This window comes from Gossypium hirsutum, chromosome D03, assembly GCF_007990345.1.
Source record: "Gossypium hirsutum isolate 1008001.06 chromosome D03, Gossypium_hirsutum_v2.1, whole genome shotgun sequence".
Lineage (NCBI taxonomy): Eukaryota > Viridiplantae > Streptophyta > Magnoliopsida > Malvales > Malvaceae > Gossypium > Gossypium hirsutum.
In genome coordinates this window covers 411,811-431,980 of record NC_053439.1, presented here as the reverse complement: position 1 = coordinate 431,980, position 20,170 = coordinate 411,811, and the positions used below count along the sequence as shown (strand labels likewise).

The following is a 20,170-nucleotide window of genomic DNA, read 5'->3' as shown; positions in this document are numbered from 1 at the left end:
GTTTCAACAAGGGTAAAAAAATTCTGAATATGGGTACGAACTTCAGATTTTGTTCTTAATAAGATAATCCAAGTAAAGCGACTGAAATCATCAACAATAGTAAGAAAGTAACGATGACCAGTAATAGAAACAATATCGGTTGGGCCCCAAATATCCATATGAACAAGGGCAAATTTTTCATTGGATACAGAAGTGCTTACAGGAAAGGATATTTTCTTTTGTTTTGCCAAATGACAAGCTTTACAAGGTGCATTAGGTGATATGGACAAGGAAGGTATGTAAGGAGAAAGTAGCTTCAATCTGGAGTCAGAAAGATGACCGAGACGAGGATGCCAAAGGGAACATGACGTGTTGGTAGCTGATAAGGCAATTGGTGTGGTAATAGAGAGAGTTTGAGCTGGTGAGTCCAAAATATAGAGACCATGTAGAACTTTAGCTGTACCAATCATCGTCAAAGATGGAAGAGCCTGTAAAGAGCAATAAGTTTTGTGAAAAGTAAAAGAGCAAGGTAGTGTAGCAGTGAGTTTGGTTACAGATAAAAGATTGAAAGTAAATTGGGGAACATAAAGAACATTAGTAATGTATAGGCTATTACTAAAAATGACTCTACCAGAAATTCGAGCACAAACTTTGGTACCATTTGGAAGATTAATATATACTGGTTTAATGGAATGAAAAGAGGTAAAAAAGATAAAGAGTGTGTAATGTGATCAGTTGCACCAGTATCAATGATCCAATGGTGGGGTTGAAAAGAAAAGAGGTTACCTGAAGATACAGAAGGCTGTAAAGGTAAAGAAGAGGCGGCATTGGTAACATGAGTAGGGGAGGTAGAAGATGGAAGCAATGTAAGGAGCTGCTGTAACTGATCTTGTGTCAAAGTAACAGGAGAATCAGGTGGCAAAATAGCAACAGACTGTGAAGCGTCCAAAGATGGTGCCTCACCATCAGTAAGTACTGCGTGTGCACGAGAAGTCCGACCACGAGACTTGTAACCAGGTGGATAACCATGCTTCTCATAGCATGTATCAACAGTATGCTTGGATTTGCCACAAAAGGTGCACTGCCGTGAGTCAGAAGCCGATTTCGGCTGAGATTTCCTTGAAGAAGGATGTTGGCGCAGTGTGTTACTGACAAACAGTTGGGAAGAGCTAGCAGCAAGTAGGTGACGTTCTTGTTGAATAACCAAAGAAAACGCTTTGTTGATCGTAGGCAACGGATCAATGAGCATGATTTGAGAATGAACAGCAGCAAAACGATCATGGAAACCTTTAAGGAATCGAATCACATAATCATTATCATGATACTTTTGAAGAGTAGCAAAAACACCACAAGAGCAAGATGTGGGACAAGAACAAATTGGAATTGGTCTAAAATTCATCAATTCATCCCAGAGGATCTTTAACTCAGTAAAATAATCAGTGACTGAGCGATCATCTTGTTTGAATGCATTGATTTCTTCTTGAAGATCAGAAATGCGGAAAACATCTCCCTGAGAAAAACGTTCCCGGAGATCGCGCCAAACATCAGAAGCAAAATCAAGCCAAAGAACACTGTTCATGATCGAAGGTGAGATGGAATGGTGCAACCAAGAAAGCACCATAGTATTACATCGTTCCCAAGCTGAGTAAAGAGGGTCTGTTCGAAGCGGAACTGTGATGGTGCCATTAACAAACTGGAGCTTGTTCTTGGATAAAAGTGCCATTGTCATTGCTCGAGACCAAAAATGATAATTCGAGCTTGATAGGACGGGAGAAACAAGAACCAAAGCTGGGTTTTCATTTGGATGAAGATAGTATGGACTAGAAGGTAATGTATGATCATGGAGGGCCATCGTAGGAAAGGAAAATTAAGAAGAAATTTGTTTGGAAAACAAGAAAGGACAAGGAATTATAATAGAGAAATATCACATCTGATACCATGTAAAATGAAAGTAAAAAGAAATTGCTCAATGTATTTGATACAAAAGATACTGTTATATACAAGTGGAAATGAAAAAATAACAGAAAGAGGATAACAGAAAATATAACTGCTAACTGCTAACTAATTAACAAGATTTTAAATAAAGCTATATGACTAACAGCCCCTGCCATTCATTTTAAGATTTTTGACGTGCATTTTACAGTAAACTGTCTTCACTTCAGTAATTTCTGATGTGCATTCTTACTTTGAATATTATTCGGTTAACTATTTCAATATTTTGTATAGTCAATTGCTGAGAATGGCTTGCCAATTGTAGCTAATAGGTTTTTCTCGTGGTATTGTAGTTATCGATGCATATGCCGGTTTAATGTTTGGATTCGATATGGACGGAGTTTGCTTGCTCGTATTGATCTATGTTCATCAATGGAGATCCTACCTTGAAGATAAGCTATTTTTCCTCCTTTTCTTGATTTGCCTTTTTTTTTAGAATTATGATAGGCTTAGAGATGCAAGAACAGTTATATTTTGATCTTCGATATGGGCGAAATTGCTTTCTGCATTTTTCACTCTTTGAAGCTCAAATGTGAATTTTTTTTGTATGAGGATGATTGGTATGTTCTTATGATTAAAGCTAGTTTCTTAAGATATTCATAATATCTCAGTTTATTACAGTAGTATAGCTGTGCTTATTCAGCTATAAATTCTCCCAATCGACAATTACTAGGCTAATAGACTACAATGAAAATAGGAAAAGTAGTAGTCCATTGATGAACTACCTAGCTCTCATGGTTTAGATTTTAGAATCTAATAACTAATCTATGAAATCCTTAGTTTACAACACGGCAATCTTTCCTAATTTCTTGACCTCCATTGAGACTGCTCATTTTGATCATAGAGTTTACGAAAGCTTTCTCGAAACTCTGTTTCGAACTGGCAAACTTGTATACCAAACCTTTGGTTTTCGGATTCGTGAGCAGGGCTTGGTCAGAAGAAAACAGGGTTTTGCCTTGAAGGATCAACTTGAAGTAGGTGTTATCGAAAGCTGTTGAAGAAGGATCCATTGTTGCTCCGGCATTCTTTGCCTTGTTCTTGATCGGACAAACGTTCCTTAAGCTTGCTGCAAATGAAGGATGCATTGTTGGGTCTATGTCGTGCGTTGCGTTGAAGTTGCGGATTCTATTCTGGAAGGATGAGCAGTGGGAAAATCCGATAGTGTGGCCTCCTGCAACAGCATCATGTGTAAGTAACAAGGTAATCCCTTTTTGCTTTAGTTAAATAATGTTGAATTAAAACATATAAAGTTTATCATTTCGGTTAACCTGAAAGAGCTACAAGGTCATCCATGGATAGGCCTCTTTGAGAGAAGCTTTGTTGCAGTTGAGATATGTTGAAAGTCGGAGCCGGCAATTGTATAGTTTCGCTAGCCTTTGATGTTCTACCGTCTTTTCTTCCCTTAGGCAATTCCCATGTAGGACCTCCTGACTATCATGAATTTGATCAAATAGACACCATTAGATCAATCATTATGCATACATATATTCAATGCACATACAGAATCCACACTAAAGAAAGTTGTAGTCTTACGAGCACGACAGCATCCCTTGCGGCAAAAGCCAAAATATCAGCACACGAGACTACACCCGGACACGCTGCTTCGACTTCTTTCTTTGCATTTTCTATAACATAAAATCCATGCAAAGAAAGATTTGCAGGCCCATCTTTTTCAGCTTTATTGTTTCCCTTTGAGTACAACAGCACAGAAGCATCACAACCCTGAAAAGAAAAAGCCCAAATCAATATCTAAACCCAACTTGAATCCGACATCCCTAAAATCCACACCAAATTACCCTTATAAAACAATCATGAAAATGCATTCGAAGAAGGGCTGCAGGGACCGTCTTATCCTTCATGGTGGCACGCTCGACAGCTTTTGCAACTATCGACTCAACATCAGGACAGGTTTTCTCATAATGATTCAAGCTAAGAGCAATGGCTGGTGAAGTCGACGCAGACACAAGCAAAACTAAGGTCAGTACTGCTATGAGTAAAGCCATTTTAAAAACCACTTTGTCTTCTTTTATCAAATTCAAAGTAGCTTTTAGCTCGTTTTGTATGGGAAAGTTTAGAGATTCATAGAGATTATTTATAGTGAGCCAAAGGATCTGCTAGTAACAAAGGTCACCCATAGGTGGCCCCATTGCATATAGTAATGAAATGCTTGAAGAAAAAATTATGATGTAGTGTTTATTAAGCATGCTTCACCCTACCACAAAATCCCCATGCAACTGATCTTTGTCATTTTCATATCCATATTGAAAATAATCCAATTTTTTTTTCTTTTTTTTTCCTTTTTTTTGTGTGTGATATTTGTAACTATGGTTTGTTAGGATTAATTTACTAATTTTTTACATGTAAATAGCATGTAATTAAATCGATATATTTAGTTAAAATTTGAGTTGGCTAATTCTCTAATATTTATTTATTCATTTATTTTTAAGTTGGGTAGTTTTATGAAATTTATCTATAATGGGGATTAGGCTGAGGCTTGTAGCCATTGCTAATGTTTGATACAACAACAGGAAAAAGATAGATTCTCGTTTGTTCAAAAGGGAAGAGGTTACGGTGTAACAATCAGAGTAGTTATTTGTGCTTATAAAGCTTGTTCCCTAAGTCTCTTAACTTTATCAAATTAAGGCTAACCTTTTTGCTCTTTTGTATTATACTTTGCAAAAGGTGTTCACGGGTCCGGGTTAACTAAATGTATATGTTGAGTCATTTGTCTGGAATTGGTGGACTCGTAAATAAATTTGATGTTGTCCTGGTGAGAGTTTTGTCTCTCAACTTTGTTAAAAGTCTTAGTGTCTCTTAAAACAACCTTTACAAGGACTCGTGCTTTCAGCAGAGTTGGGAGACAAAATCATCATCTGGGACATATCGAACTTGTTGGGGGGTCCACTAGCTCTAAACAAATGACACTTCACAAACTTCTCTAAAAAAAAAAAATCCCTCACCAGTATAGTATTAACATCATAGATACGTACTAAAACTTAAGATCAAATCAATCTGAAATATGAATATCAAATTCTATCTAGATTTTTCTATCATATTTGTAAATTAATGATTGAAACTTTGATTAAACCTTCACATATTTTTTTTTTCAAAAGTCTACCAGATATCAAGTGAGCTTTAGAAACTTGGCTTTAACCCATGTTTATGTCTAATGTAAGCTGATTAGTCCATTTATATTTTCTTTTGTTAGATATATTGTATTTTTACATTTTATGTAACCTTTTACGTATTAATAATTCATGTTGGTTCACATTATTCTTTTGGTATCATATTTTACTATTTGTTTTCGTCTTTTATTTTCAAAATTGCTATAGTATTTACATCGTATCATTGCATTTAGCTTTGTCAAATTGGTGAGTACATCAAGTTATATAAGATAGGTCAAATTCTTCTATTAGTCCCTATGCTATGCATAAGTTCTGAAATTATTCTCTTGCTCTAATTTAGCCCATTTTAATCACTGTATTTTTTTTAATTTTAAAATTTCAGTCATGAATTAAATAATAATAGTTAAATCCGTTAGATTAAATTTTACGTAAATTATAGATTTAGTTCATCTAAAAATAACAAAATGACATGACATTATCTATATAATAATATTTTTCTCTCATAAAATTTTGGAAGTAACATAATTAACAAATTTAATGGCTAATTAGACTTTTTTTACCATGATGTTGAAAGTATTATATATCTACACAAAACTTTGATATATTATATAATTTTTATCGGAAATTATAAATTTAAAGAAAAAGAAAAAGCAGGAAACACCAAAATTTTATAACTTAGAAATGTAAGTAAATGCTGTAAAAATAATTCTCATTTATCAAAATCAGAACATATTTACAAAGCTGTGTAATTATGCCACTAACATGAAAAAACAAAACTATTGTAAGTTAAAAAATGTTTCCCCCATTGTATAATCCTAAAACAATAACATACCCTATGGTACAGGGTCTAGGTGAGGGGCACTTTGCAATTAAAAAAAATTAAATTAGAGCAAAATATAGGACTAGAGCAATTGTGAATACATACGACAAAGCTTTAAGCTGGGTTGATTTATTTGTCATAGGTGGTGGAGATGACCCTGGAGCTCCAGCATTACTGCTGTTTCTGGCCGTTGCTTCCGGTTTAACGGCAGTAGCCGGAGGGACCGCCGATGGTGGTATCACCGGTAAAGTGTTTGAAGTCTCGATATTGTAACCTGTGGAAATTGGATTGTTAAAAAGATTTACGAGATGAACTAGTGGACGAGATTGAAGAGAAGTTGCTTACAATCGGATGCTTTCCAGCCAAGTACCATCTTTTCTCGATCGAATACTATATGATAACCGGTCATGAAGTTTTCTGGATCGGATTTAATAAAAAAAATGTAAGTAACAATTGGAGATTTTCCGACTCGAAATACCTAAAAACTTCTAATGGAATGTTTGATAATTTGTAGATAAGGATCTTTACAAACATCGGATCGATTATCGGTTCAGTGTTTGTAAATTGGATCCAGAGAGACTTACGTCCGATGATATTCACACTGTCGCTTTTCACGACTGCCAAGCAATATACACCTCCACCCTGCATGGGGAGCACTGCTATTGGATCATTAACCAAAAGCTGATCTCCACCTTTCATTGTCAGATTCACTACGGGGTACTTCAAGCTCGTTTGATTGGCGCTGTAAGGTAAAAGAACTCAGTGCCTGAGGCCGTTGGGCGAGAAACGATAAAATTTACGTCTTTTCGATGGTCCGAAAGGCGAAATGAATAGATTACCTTAGCTCATAACAATATTCAAAGGGAAGGTCATCGGTAGACTTCGATGTATGCCGCTTGTCTAAGGCCAAATTGTTGAACTGCCGAACAAAATAACTATAAATACGCGTATGGGAGAAAATGGAAACCGAGAGGGGGGGGCGGGGGGAACATGAAATTTGTGACTTAAACTACTTACAGTCTCGGAAATAAGCGTATAAGCCGGGTCATTCAAATATGTAAACGAGGTACCAGAGTCGAAAATGGCATCGAACTCGAGATCGCCGGTCTTTCCTCCCACGCTTATTTGAGTGATACTAATATTGTAAGTAGGGCTGAAAATGAATATCGGAAGGATCAGTAAGACTCGACAAAATAGGAGCATTCGCATATCGAACAAATTTGGTATTATAGTCAATACCGTGATTGCCTGGGATTAATCGGTGTTTCTCCTTGGTCTGAGCTGCCCTTATCACCGAAAGTTATTCTTCCGATCCCATCCGATCGAAAACACATAGAGAACGAATTCGATGTAACATTTTCTTTTGCTAATATGCTGGGAACTGATATATTTTCCATACCAAGCCCGAAAAGACCATTAGGAGCTGCACCGTTTAAGAACGATCCAGTCTGAATCTTCCCGCAACTGCAATTGAGTAACGCACACGAGTTAATCATTGCCGAACGTAATCGCCGGTAACAATGTGAAGCAATGCATAATCATAATCATTTACAGACTCAAAACACTAACAATGCATGTCTTGTTGATGACAGACCAATGCTATTTTCGACAACAGCAAGGTGAGATTTCAGGACAAAGGAAGTAAAAGATACAAACCCGAAAGTAATCTTGGCTTCGACTGGTTTGTTTGTTTTATCGTCGTCCGTAGTCAAGTGCAAGACATCTTCCACCAAAACCCCGATCGACGAGGTGCCATTGGATAGATAGATAACTTGATAAGGACAAGTATTTGTAGGTGAAGAGCATTTTCTATGTTGTTCGCACTTGTCACTGCTACAAGGAACCTTTGAGCTTGTAGATGATGTATTAGGGCTGTAGATGTTAAACTCTATTGTCTGAAACGCAAATTTTACAGCAAATAGAATTTTGTCAAAGATTGAAATTAAAAATGAAATCCTCTTCTTTTAAATTATTAATATTTTCTATCAAATTTTATTTAATATCATAATTTTATTGAATCAAACAAAAAATATCTTAATGCTTTAAAAAATTCTATTTAAATTATAACCTAATCAATATGAAAGCAAGTTTCTCATAAGGTCATAAAGTTTAATTGATTGAAATTAAACATAATATATATTAAAAAAATATAAAAATTGGTATCAAAATAATTCGTAATTGCTCGATTGAGCGCTTCAATGGGTGGAGTAAGTAAAGTGGACCAACAAAAAATCAATGCTAAAGTTTTATAAGTTGAGCAGGCAAAATTGAAGAAACTGTTACAAAAGCGTCGCGAGATTAAGTAGAAGAGAATGTTAAGCTAAATGTTCTAAAAAAATTATGTAAAGTGCTTACTTGATTGAAATTAAACATATATTAAAAAAATTTATAAAAATTGAACTTAATTAAAAGAAGATAAACTTCCAAATTATATGTACATTTGGATTAAATTTTCAAATCAAAGATGATGTATTCTTTTTTTTAATAGAATCGTGAATGACGTGGTTGAAAGAATCTATAAAATAATTTTTCATGTGGTTGGGTTGAAATGGATAAAAAATTGTCTCATCTCTATTTAAGGGTGGTTTGGATGGGCAGTACGTTTATTCGCGGTTAGTGTAAAAATAGCGGTGGCGGTTAGATTAGATACTGTAACGTGAGACAAAAAGAAAGCTAAACGCACCGTACCGCACCCAATCGCTCATCCAAACCCACCCTAAACCATATCATACTTTTAGAAAGAAAAAAAAAACTCATTCGAAAAAATAGTAATTTGAAAAGTGAAATCACAAACCTCAAAAAGTTCTTTATGGACGTTAAGATTAACATAAATTATAGGTTAATTATACCAAATAATAATAGAAAGACCTACTATATTCTTTGACAGCATATTTTATTCTTAGTGAATAAAAGAGATAAAATGGCCAGAAAGAATAAAAGAAAATTAAATCATTAAGAATTTAAATTTAAATTTAAATTTAAATTACCGGGCCACCGGGTGATTCTATGCCTTGGACACAACTGGAACAATCGCATGGCAACCAAAAGAGATCGCTGCCGGTGTCTAATGCTACCAAAAACCACAAAGCTGGTGTCCCCACCGTTACATTTGCGTAATGCAAACTGTAAATGCCAAAAATAAAAATGCAAAGATTAAAGAATATCGTACACCAATTTTTTTTTCTCGGCAAACAAACAGAAAAATAAAAACACTTATACGGTAAGAATATCTTCTTCTTTTTTAAAAAAAAGGAGTATTGAGAGAGAGGAGGTAAGAAGAAAACCATACTATCCCAAGGAACTCAATCGATAAGTTGCGTTTCCGTCGAGAAACGTAACCGGCGTCTGATCGTTCTCTGCCGCCAATCGACGGCCCTTGATTATTTTGTCGCGGTGGATCATAGCACTGTAATACTCCAGACTTCCTTTCGCCGGCAATTCATCGACGGCCAGGATTTGTTTAACGGGATCCGAGTATCTGTGATGGAATTCGAATCCGAAAGTACCGAAACCGTAACAGGCTCCCGCGCTTAAGCCTAATACCATTAACAGTAATACACGACTATAACGAGTGAACTCACTCATTCTTGAATTCGTCACTCAAAAAAATATATATATAATTTGAGGAAAATAATTTTTTAGCTAAAAAAAAATGTTGAAGAGATACTGGGTTTCGTTGTGAGTTTATAAGGGAAAAAACAAATTAGAAAGCGAAACGAAAAACGAAAACGCGGTGAAAGTGTGACCCCATCTCTGGTCGGAGCGTGGGTCCCGCGAAAACGAATTTCTTTATAAAAAATTATAATATGTTATTATTTTATTACAATCTTTTTTCTTTTTGGCGGGATACCCCTTATATTTTGGAGAATTTTCGTTTTTTCCCCTGATTGTTTTCCCCTTTTAATATCCAATACCTAGAAATTTATGATTTTTTAAAACCGGCACCTAAATATTGGATTACTTGACAAATTGCGAGCTAATAAAAATATAAATATTTTTTTGTTATGCAAATGAGACATTGATGCTCGCCAAGGGCTAAGTCAGAAAATTTTGGGGTGGACTTAAGTTATAAAATTTTGGATAAGTGTTAAAATGTAATTTCACCATTATATTAGTTAATATATTTATAATTTTTAAAGAAATAAATTAAAATATTATCATTTATAATTTTATACGTTTTATAACATTTGGGGAAAGGCCATGTTTGCCCCCCTTCCCACCATTCTTAATGCTCGTAAGATATTCAAGTGTGGTTTGAAAAAAAAGAAGCTGGAATTCGATACGGTAATTATTGAGCCAAGGTCGAGTTATCGATCAAGCCAAATTTAAGCTCTGTAATACTCGGTTCAAACAACTAGCAAGCTTAATCGAGCTTTTTGTTTTATAATTTTATATCATGAAATTACATCTTTACTCTTAATCGAGCCAAAGCTACTCTCGACTTGATTAAGCATTGAGCCTCAAGCTCAAGTCAAGTATCAAATCTTGAATTTTGAGTCGAATTTGAGTTTGAGCTTGTCACTGTTAAAGTTCAGTTCGACTCGATTACACATTTAGTCTACCCATAAATATAAATATAATTTTTAACTCATTATATTTGTATTTCCCCCCTAATTTAAATCATAATGTATCAAATAATAACCCTACATATATATCTTAATTTATAATAATTATACGTTTTAAATATGTATTATTTAATTTTTAATTTAATAAAAATGATTAGAAGTGTTCCAATTATATTTCAGTGTATTTTGGTCCGTTTCATCTAATACTAATGTATATGTTGGTGCCTGTCGACCAATTGATACAATATTTTGATATTTTAAATATTTTTATTTGTCTTAACCAAAATTTATATTTTTATAATTACATTACATAATAAATTATAATCACTAAATTAAGTTATCTGATCTAATTATAACTAAGATTCTATATTTGTATATGAACATATTTTATGTGTATAATTAATTAAAGTATAATTAAAGTATATTAGATTATAGAAAACATATAATTTCTTATTAAATTATCGATAAATTTGAAACGATAAATATAGAGACACTTTAATGCGTATGTTTTTTTAACGAGTACGTATATGTATTTATATCATAACAACAACGATAACCTTATTATGTGTCATGAAAATTAGTATTAATTAAAGTAATAATATTTGGTGCATTGTTAGTTGATGAGTTTCATGCACCATCGATAAATAACATGACACATCATCATTGAGTAAAACAAAAAATAATAGAGGACTTATAAATAAATATTAACACCTTAATTTAAACATAATTAAATATACATAGTTTCGAGTTTTGAATTTAGAATTTAGAATTTATCGTTCAGGATTTAGGGTTTAGAGTTTATATTCAAATAAATTTATTAATATTTGTATATAAATCATCTATTATTTTATTATTTTATTAATGATGAGGTGTCATGTGGTTGTTCATTTATCGTACATTGGCAGTACATCAAATATTCACCATTACCGACAAGTGGTTAGGCGTAATGGTAAGACATATTACATTCCCAATAAGAGAACTCAAGTTTGAATCTTAGAGACGACATTGTTAGGAGGGATAACTACAAACCCTAAACATGATCGTTATAACGATAAAAGGGGAATTAAAAGAAGTAATAAAATAAAACAGAGCATGTGGTACGTGAACAAAGATAATTAAAAAAAAAAAAAACTGGTGGCGGTCATTGGTGAAAGTAAAAGAGTCATCCATGATTGGCGGAAGAAAATAATAACACAATGAAGAGTCGCCACGTGTAGAATATTTTTGACTATTTGGTCTACCTCTTGGACTCTCCCCACTTCCTTAATTTATGCTGTCATGTTTATAATAGGGTTAATATATTTTTTGGTCCCTAGATTTAGTAACTAAATTTATTTCGGTACTTGTACATTTTTGGGGTCCACTTTAGTATTTAAACTTGGCAAATTTGTCCGCTTTAATCTTTGAATTTAAATTTCGTAAAAGTGTGATAATACGATACTTAAAGATTGTATCACATTATTATAATTTTACAGAATCCAAGTTCAAATACTGAAGTGGACCTCAGGGACGAAGCCAGAAAATTATTCGTGGAGGACTAGAAATGAATGAAAAAGATTAGAGTAAAGTGCAATTTTATCATTATATTAACTTGTAATTTCTTGAAAGATAAAAGGACTGATAGACAATTTTATATTTTGGGGCTAAGGCCATTGTCTATCTCTATTTTCCCCCAGTGGACCTAATTGATAAATTCAAATACCAAAATGGATAAAAAAATATAAATACTAAACTGGACTTAATCAACAAGTTCACAGACTGAAAACTATATTAAACCTTTATATTAACAAAAGGACTTAATTATAAATACTTTAACAATATTAGCGCGACAATCCATATATACTTCGTATTAATATGATTTTATTTTATTTTATATATCGCGTCAAAAAATAATTTAAAAATATAAAAATATTCAAAAAATATTATAAAAAATTCATAAAAACTTATATTTTTAAAATTTAATATTTTAGTAAATATATTTATTGAAAAATATAATAATTCGACTTTTTTAAACAAGTATAGCAAGAAAAAAAATATTTTTAATGAGACCGACAGTGATATTTTATTTTCAAATTTGGTGTGGAAGTTGCAAGAAATGTCTTCATTTTTCACTTTCAATCTTTACCATAAGTTTTCAAACACGTGGAACACTGTCAACCGTTTGGCCGCAATTATATCCACGTCGACCGGACAAGGTCGCCGCCTGTCGCTGAAGTGTACGGACTCCATTACGACTTCGTGGCTTTTTTTCTCTCATGTCAATTAATTATCATAAATTCAATTAAGCTTTTTTTGGAAAAATGCAATATTTAATCCCTAAAATTTATTTATTTTCACTTTCGGCCTAATTTTATTCTAATTTTAATTTTCAACTTTTAAAATTTAGTGATTAATTTTTAGACGAAAATATTGATTGGACTATTAAATTTTTTATTGCACTATGGAAGTCCATATATTTGATAAAAATAAAAACCAAACAAAAAATTATCCACAGAAATAATAAAACACGTGGAGATAATCATGCATATTATCACATTAATATCATTAAAATTTTAAAAGTGCAATCAACTTTTATGAAAAAATAATTCGGTTAAATTTAAAAGCTTAATGATTAAAATGATAAAATGAGTAAATGTTAAGGGGGCATTTGGTTCGTCGAATATTAGATTACGTTTCGTAATAAGATTATGAGTGGAATGTGAGATTATTTTATTGGTTCATTTGGTTGGAATGTAAGATTCATATGTTTAGTTAATGGATTGTGAGATTACTTATAAACAATTTTTTTAATTATTTATTAATTACTGCTGGTCCAACAATTGAACCGGTTGAACTAGTTGAATCGAGGACCAATGGTTCGACATATTCAACCACCAATCCAATTCACCTAAAAATTTATATAACGTTTTAATTTTCAAGTAATTATGTGACATAATTTTAAAGTATCACATAATCAAACTTTTATATTTGTGAAGTTTAGGGACCAAAATGGACCTAGTTGTTAAGTTCAAGTGTCAAAGTGAAAAATAAAAATATGGTACCAAAGTGAATCTAGTTGATAAATTTAGGGGGTAAAATAATATTATCCCTTTAAATTTTCTAGTTTGATAATAAAAAACTAAAGTCACAATCATTTAATATAGTTTTAATAGTCTCCGTAACGTAAAATAAGGTGAAGAAATTAGAGGCAAAATGTAAAGCGAGAGGGAGCCGCGACTACCGCGAAACATACACATGGCTTCTTTTTCTTCATTTTTCACAAAATAAAAAATTGTGATTATTAGAATAAAATTCTATTTTATTATTATTTAATTTATAATTAATTTTTACTCTTTTTAAAATACTATATTTTAATAATAATATATAATATTTATTTTTAAAAACATAAAAGTTATTTACAAAAAAACATTTTAAAACTTTATTAATAATATCTCAAAGTCATAAAAAAATTATTTTATCAAAAAAATCCGAAAAGTGAAAATTTAAAATTTAAAATTTAAATAAAAAACTGAAAAGGAATTATTATGAATTATTGAAAAAAGTATTCTATTGAACCCAATGCAACTCGAGTATAGGTGAGCAAAATTAGATTCGATTTGAAAAAATTGAAAAAAATTCGATTTTTGAGTTAATCAAATTGAGTTGTTTGAGTCAACTCGAATAAGTAATTTAAGTTTTGAGTTTGAGTCGAGTTGAATTTTATTATTCGAATAACTCGAATAATTTGAATAACAAATTGGTGTAAATCACTATTTGATCTCCTTCAATTTTGAAAATAAGAAAATTAGCCACTCTCAACAAAAAAATACAAAAATAAATTTAAAAAATTCAAAATGATTTTTAAATTTCAAAATATTTATAAAAATTTAAAAATTTATATTTTTTTAAAAAAAAATTCTGAAGAATATATAAAGAAAGTTAAAAAATTTAAAATTTTCTAAAATAATAAATTTGGGTCCTAAATAATTTAATTAATGATTCAAGTTTAACATGCTAAAATATATTATTTTATTATTATTTTGTTTTGAAAAAGTTTTCAAATATATATGGTTTCAAATTCATGTTCTCGAACATGAAATTAGTTGTACTGTAATAAGATTTTAATTTGATATATTTAATTTTTTAATTTAACTCGAACAATTTCATTCGATTCAAATTTTATTTTACTCCACTCAATTCAAAATTTGTTCGAACCAAATTAGGATAATAAAATAAGACTCGTCAACTCAAGATTTGTTCGAAAAGAAACTGTGACATAGGCAAGGAAAGTGACACCGTTTGCCTTGGAATGGTAACGTCTAAATTAAAGTCCTTGCATGTGAAAAGTGGAAAAAAACTGTTGATTCCTTAAATCACACAATTAATTACATATTTGACAAAAAAAAAGTTGAAATTAGACTAAAAAATTTTCATGAGTAAAATCGAATTTAGGTTCGATTCTCAAGCCTAGACTTGACCCATTCAAAATTTTGCTTTTTTTTTAAATTCAACTTTTTTTTTAATTTTATTAATTAAAATAAGCATTGATACGAGTCAAATGTTTCATCAATGGCTATTAAATGAGCTAGATTTTGTCACCAAAGTTTGCATGATTATGTTAGCAAGGTGGTTACAACAAATGGAATATTTGTACAATTTATTATGATAATTATCCTCTCTCATGTTCTAACCACCTGGCTAACATGTCATGCAAACCTTGATGAGATGCTAAGATCCTGCTGATTCAATGACCATTGATAGAACGTTTGGTTATTGTGAACACTCATTTTGGTTAATAAACTTAAATTTTTTTTAAAAAAATTTTAAATGATTCTATGTAGGATTTGATGTCACTGTGAAATTAATGGGACTTGATTGATATAATCTCCAAAATTTAGAGATGCAATTAGAACATTTTAGAAATTAAGGACCAAAATAAAATGTGAGTCATAATATAGGAACTTAAAAAAAATCAAATTATATCACATTAAAATATATCAATGTAATTGAATCTAAAATTTGAGCATAATAAAAGAACCAAATCGGTAATTAAACCAAATGGATTCATTGATTAATACTAGGGAGAAATTCCACCAAAATTGTACTAAAATTTGTATTGTGGCTATACATAAAAAAGGAAATACAACAATAATGAACAAAAATACCTATGACCTTTGCTAAAATGATAGAAGGAATTGACAAGAAGCAATGGTACAATAGTATGTGGAGGGCCTAAAATACAACAAAATCATGAAGGGATGCAATCAATCCTTTAGCGGTGTTCTCATTGTTGTTTCTACGAAGATTAAACGGTCATATAGCTCGAGAAAGTAGACCATGAATATCCTACGACAATAGAGTCAATATGGAGACGAGTCCGAAGAAAAACGGAAGAGAAACATGGAGATGGCAAGATCGCAAGGTGACCGAAGTGAGTGAATTGTTATTTTTTACATCTTTTGTTGATTCTGGGGTGGAATAATTACGGATTCCGGCAGCAACAGCAGGAGGTGCAGAGACAGGATGTTGTTCTTCTTCGGACGTGTTAGTTTCCTCGATGTCGTAACCTGTAAGAAAGCAAATGGATTTGGTAGGTAACAGGAGTTGACATACTAGAGCATAATGGGAAAATGTGTATGAATGGAAGCATCGTCTTACAATCAAACTTCTTCCAGCCTAAAACAAATCTTTCTCGGTCGAACACCACGTGGTAGCCAGTCATAAAGTTTTCTGTTTCAAGGAAAGAACAGCAAATAAAACAAGACTCGTTAAAGTCATGCAATGAAGGAACTAGATTCATTCATGTTGATAACATAGCGGAAGCATCAATTAATTGCATTTGACATGCAAGACTTACGTCCGATAATATTCAGTTCGGTACTCTTGACGACGGCTAAACAATATACGAGCTTACTCTGCAAAATCATTAGAGGTAAAATCGTTTAATGCAATAAAAACGAAAAAGAAAGAAAAGACAAGGAGCAGGCGGCTACCTGAGTCGAAATGACGATTATCGGATCGTAAACAGGAAAGTGACTTCCACCTTTCATGGTTAAACTCATACTAGGTATTAAACTTGCATTTGCATCAGGGCTGCATGCCACAAAGCAAAATCATAAAAACGAATAGAACACGACTTAAGCGGTGAAAAAGAAGATATGAAACAAGCCTAAACAATCGACCTCATATCATAACAGTACTCAAAAGGGATCCTAGAATCGGGTGGACGGCGACTATCTCGTGTCTGAGAATGGAACTGTAAAAGAGCATAAGTTACTAAGTGGAAACATCGAGTAAATGGAGGATCTAGACATGAAGTGCTTACATTCACGGCGAGATTTGAATATGTTGGGTCAACCAAGTATGTAAACGAGGTCCCGGAATCAAAAAGAGCCGTAAAGCCACCATCGATTAAAGTTGTCCCCACCCGGATTTGAGTTACCGTAACATTATACGTTGGACTGCAAACGTTTCCATAAGCAAATGCATCGATCTAAATTCACATCAATCAGCATCGAGTAAACGAGAAATTTACCACTTACTGTGATGGGTTAAGATTAAATGGGGTCTCTTCCTGGTCGGGGCTACCTTTGTCTCCAAAACTGATCCTTCCAGTTCCATCGTCTCCGAAACACATGGAGAAAGAATCAGCCGTTAAACCTTCTTGAGATAAAATGCTAGGAACTGCAATTTTCTCCATGCCAAGCCCGAATAAACCGTTGGGAGCCGCAACATCGAGGAACGAACCACTTTGTACCTGCCCACAGCTGCGCAATATCAGGAAAAAACAAAATTATAAACAAAGAATGCCGAAATAAGGCATTCGAACTGGTTGAGCTGCATATAAAGAGAACTTACCCAAATGTGACATATGCCTCAACAGAATCTGGGTGACCGTCTTCGGTTGTTAAGTGAAGAACATCCTCCACTAGAATCCCGGAAGTAGAAGTCTGAGCTGACATGTAAGATACCATGTAAGGACAATTACTGAATGTTCCGAGACATTGGTTACGTTGTGCGCACAAGCTGCTGCTGCAGGTGACCTTCTTGCTGGTCGATGATCCTTTCGGGTCATATATACTAAGCTCGAAATCCTTGCCACCAAAAATTATGCACAGTTTAATATCAATACGAGGACAACAAGTGATCAACAGACCAAGTTGGTTAATTAGAAGCCCCATTCATACAATTTACCCACTTCACCGTCCCCATGTAGTGCAAAAGTTGCACTGTAAATGAACAAAGTGTTCGATAAACGGTTCAATTTCTATTCGTTAACATGAGCAAGATTTTAAAGCTCGTTTATTGAACTGAACAAGAACAAAGTTTGTTCTTGTTCATTTAAAGCTCATTTAATAAATTATTTAAAACTCATTTATGATATATCGATAAAATTATTAATACTTATATTTGATTATTTTATATCTAAAAAAAAGATGGATGTTTATTTATTAATCATGAAAATTATTCAACTTAAACAAACAAACACGAACAAGCTTAAAAATAAATAAGGTCCTTTCTTTCAAGCTAGGTTCATTTACAGGTTACCTTTAGGGGCAATCCCTTGTACTAAGAGTCGGATTGCATTTTATCCCATTTACTCAAAAAATGGGCAAATTAGTCCCTATATATTAGATCAAAGAGCAAACTAATCCTTTATGTTAAAAATTTCATCAATTTCTACAGATAAAATTAACCAATTACACATAGCATGCCACGTGTACCTTATGTTAAGGTCTAAAGACAAATTTTTAACAGTAAAATTGGATTAAATTGTTAATAGAAAGACCAGTTTGCTCATTAATATAACTACAGAAATTAATTTGCTCATTTATTTTAGTAAAGGGAGCAAAATGCAATCTGTTTCCTAATATAAGGGCCTCCACGACACTTTTACCAAGCAATTTAAACAAAATGAGGTGCAGTTTCCCTACTCTTAAATGCTCTACCATGCTTCTCTGTAGTACATATTTGACTTGTAGAAATGAACAAAGAGTGATCTGAGTGTAAAATTTTGCTATAAACAGACAAATTCCAAATAGAAACTGCATTTATGGGGGACAAGTTGAAGTACTTCCTTAGATATTCAACTTTCAAATGCATGAAGAAAAAAACAAAAAAATCCTTATATGCCTAGCGATTTTCGAATTGGTAATTAAGCTCTTCTAATTTTTAATGTTTTTTGAAATTCTCATTAACCTCGCAAAACTTCTAAAAAATTTAATTAGACCCCTAAAGTTTTTGAAAATTTCCCAAAACTTAGTCCCGAGATCCACCTTTGGTAACATAGCTAAGAAAGGAAAATAAGGTAACATACAGAAGCATAGACAGTGCCTTCAGTTGGAGCACATTTGGTACAATCACAAGGAACCCAGAAAAGATCACTTCCAGTGTCAAGTGCCACCATGAATTTCACCCCTGGGGTGCCTAATTGAACTGTTGTATAATGTAAACTGCAAAAATCCCAAACAAGATTTGCAAAAAAAAAAAAATCCCAGAAAAAAAGAATACAGAGAAAGGGGAGACCAAAGATCCTTACAATCCCAAAGAGTTGATTTGGAAAGTGAAGTTGCCATCAGCGAAAGAAAGGGTTGTATTAGCACCGGAGAGTTTACGGCCACGTAGGAGACGATCCCGGTGAGCTAAAACGGCGTAGTATTCAAAAGAATCTTTTAAAGGCCAATGAGAGAGTTTTCCGGTGGAGTTAGACCAATTCTTTACTGGTTCAGAGAACCGGTGTTGCATTTCGAAAGTGAAGATGCGGCCATTGATGAGCTTAAAGGTTAAAACCCAGTTTAGTATAAAAAAGAAAATTACAGTCTTTAACATTTTTTTGCATTTGAGAAACTGAAAATGGGAAGAACAATGAAAAAGGAATATTGGGTTTTGGATCTTTGGGGTTATTTTCAGTGAATGATTGGTGATTTTCAGAAGGATCTGAAGAAAAGGTGTTGCTTTCTTGTGTTCTTGGCGTTATACAGTGTAGGTGAAAAAAAACTGTAGCTTTTGCATGTGGACTGCTGGGTTGGCATTTGAAGGGCCTACTTTGTTCTTTTTTTCAATGTTCAACAGCTACAATTTTTAGATGTTTGATTTTTTAAATTAAAGATTTTTGCTTTAGAATCATCGAAAAATAGAAGGGAATACAATGATCATTCAAAAAAGGACTATAGTTGCATCATTCTAAAGCAAAATCTTAGAGCACGTTTGGGCGAATACTAATGGAATGAAGGTATAATAGCATAAGAGAAAAAATTAACATGACTAAAATACCCTTAGTAGAAATTGTTTAGTTAATTATTGTTATTGTTATTAAATTTTAATAAGATCATTAATCTCAATAATAAATAATTTAATCATATTTTAACATAATTATATTTTAATTAAAATATATAATTTAATAAAATTCTTAATAATCAATATTCTTATATAAATTTACTAAAATCATAATATATGATACTATAAAATATAATTTAACATAATTATTATTAAATATATTTTAATTAAAATATATAATTTAATAAAATTTTTAATAATCAATATTCTTATAACAAAAATTCAAAGTAATTTCCGACGGCTAAAATGTTAAGACTACAATTGTGATTGTTGTTGTATGTGTGACTGATTCAGATTCTATTCTTTGCAAATGAATATGATTTGAATTGTTAGATGCACACTGACACTGCTATTGGAACAGCAAACATGATTTT

At 32.5% G+C, this 20,170-nt stretch overlaps 3 protein-coding genes across 4 annotated transcripts; all 3 read right to left on the bottom strand.

Moving 5' to 3' along the window:
• Nucleotides 1-2,539: 2,539 nt before the first annotated feature.
• Nucleotides 2,540-3,976, bottom strand: LOC107909481 (peroxidase 64). The gene is made up of 4 exons (XM_016837009.2): nucleotides 3,768-3,976; nucleotides 3,505-3,693; nucleotides 3,240-3,402; nucleotides 2,540-3,142 (listed from the first exon to the last, which is right to left on the bottom strand). The coding sequence occupies exons 1-4, from the start codon at nucleotides 3,972-3,974 to the stop codon at nucleotides 2,748-2,750; spliced, it is 954 nt and encodes a 317-aa protein (XP_016692498.1). The 5' UTR covers nucleotides 3,975-3,976; the 3' UTR covers nucleotides 2,540-2,747.
• Nucleotides 3,977-5,788: 1,812 nt separating this feature from the next.
• LOC107909482 (aspartyl protease family protein 1) lies at nucleotides 5,789-9,707 on the bottom strand. Its single transcript, XM_016837010.2, has 9 exons — nucleotides 9,206-9,707; nucleotides 8,904-9,039; nucleotides 7,573-7,811; nucleotides 7,156-7,380; nucleotides 6,934-7,069; nucleotides 6,756-6,835; nucleotides 6,501-6,658; nucleotides 6,262-6,333; nucleotides 5,789-6,190 (listed from the first exon to the last, which is right to left on the bottom strand). Exons 1-9 carry the CDS (start codon nucleotides 9,499-9,501, stop codon nucleotides 5,976-5,978), a joined length of 1,557 nt encoding a protein of 518 aa, XP_016692499.2. The 5' UTR covers nucleotides 9,502-9,707; the 3' UTR covers nucleotides 5,789-5,975.
• A 5,802-nt stretch (nucleotides 9,708-15,509) lies between these two features.
• On the bottom strand, nucleotides 15,510-19,542 carry LOC107909483 (aspartyl protease family protein 1). 2 transcript variants are annotated; one of them, XM_016837012.2, is made up of 10 exons: nucleotides 19,000-19,531; nucleotides 18,778-18,913; nucleotides 17,319-17,554; nucleotides 17,003-17,227; nucleotides 16,786-16,921; nucleotides 16,643-16,716; nucleotides 16,454-16,553; nucleotides 16,318-16,375; nucleotides 16,119-16,190; nucleotides 15,510-16,027 (listed from the first exon to the last, which is right to left on the bottom strand). In XM_016837012.2, exons 1-10 carry the CDS (start codon nucleotides 19,287-19,289, stop codon nucleotides 15,807-15,809), a joined length of 1,548 nt encoding a protein of 515 aa, XP_016692501.1. In that variant the 5' UTR covers nucleotides 19,290-19,531; the 3' UTR covers nucleotides 15,510-15,806. The 2 variants fall into 2 exon arrangements, with proteins under 2 accessions (XP_016692501.1, XP_016692500.1); XM_016837011.2 differs by having other exon boundaries at nucleotides 16,643-16,921; nucleotides 19,000-19,542.
• Nucleotides 19,543-20,170: the final 628 nt, after the last annotated feature.

Coding starts and splice junctions, on each gene's coding strand:
- LOC107909481 (XM_016837009.2), bottom strand. CDS start 3,974: ATGGCTTTACTCATAGCAGTACTGACCTTAGTTTTGCTTGTGTCTGCG. Junction 3,694..3,767: donor TTCATGATTGTTTTATAAGG/GTAATTTGGTGT, acceptor TTTTCTTTTCAG/GGTTGTGATGCTTCTGTGCT. Junction 3,403..3,504: donor CAAGGGATGCTGTCGTGCTC/GTAAGACTACAA, acceptor AATTCATGATAG/TCAGGAGGTCCTACATGGGA.
- LOC107909482 (XM_016837010.2), bottom strand. CDS start 9,501: ATGAGTGAGTTCACTCGTTATAGTCGTGTATTACTGTTAATGGTATTA. Junction 7,381..7,572: donor GAAGCCAAGATTACTTTCGG/GTTTGTATCTTT, acceptor ACTCAATTGCAG/TTGCGGGAAGATTCAGACTG. Junction 6,659..6,755: donor GAATATTGTTATGAGCTAAG/GTAATCTATTCA, acceptor TTTACCTTACAG/CGCCAATCAAACGAGCTTGA.
- LOC107909483 (XM_016837011.2), bottom strand. CDS start 19,289: ATGTTAAAGACTGTAATTTTCTTTTTTATACTAAACTGGGTTTTAACC. Junction 16,922..17,002: donor TTTAATCTTAACCCATCACA/GTAAGTGGTAAA, acceptor AAACGTTTGCAG/TCCAACGTATAATGTTACGG. Junction 16,191..16,317: donor CGAACTGAATATTATCGGAC/GTAAGTCTTGCA, acceptor TCCTTGAAACAG/AAAACTTTATGACTGGCTAC.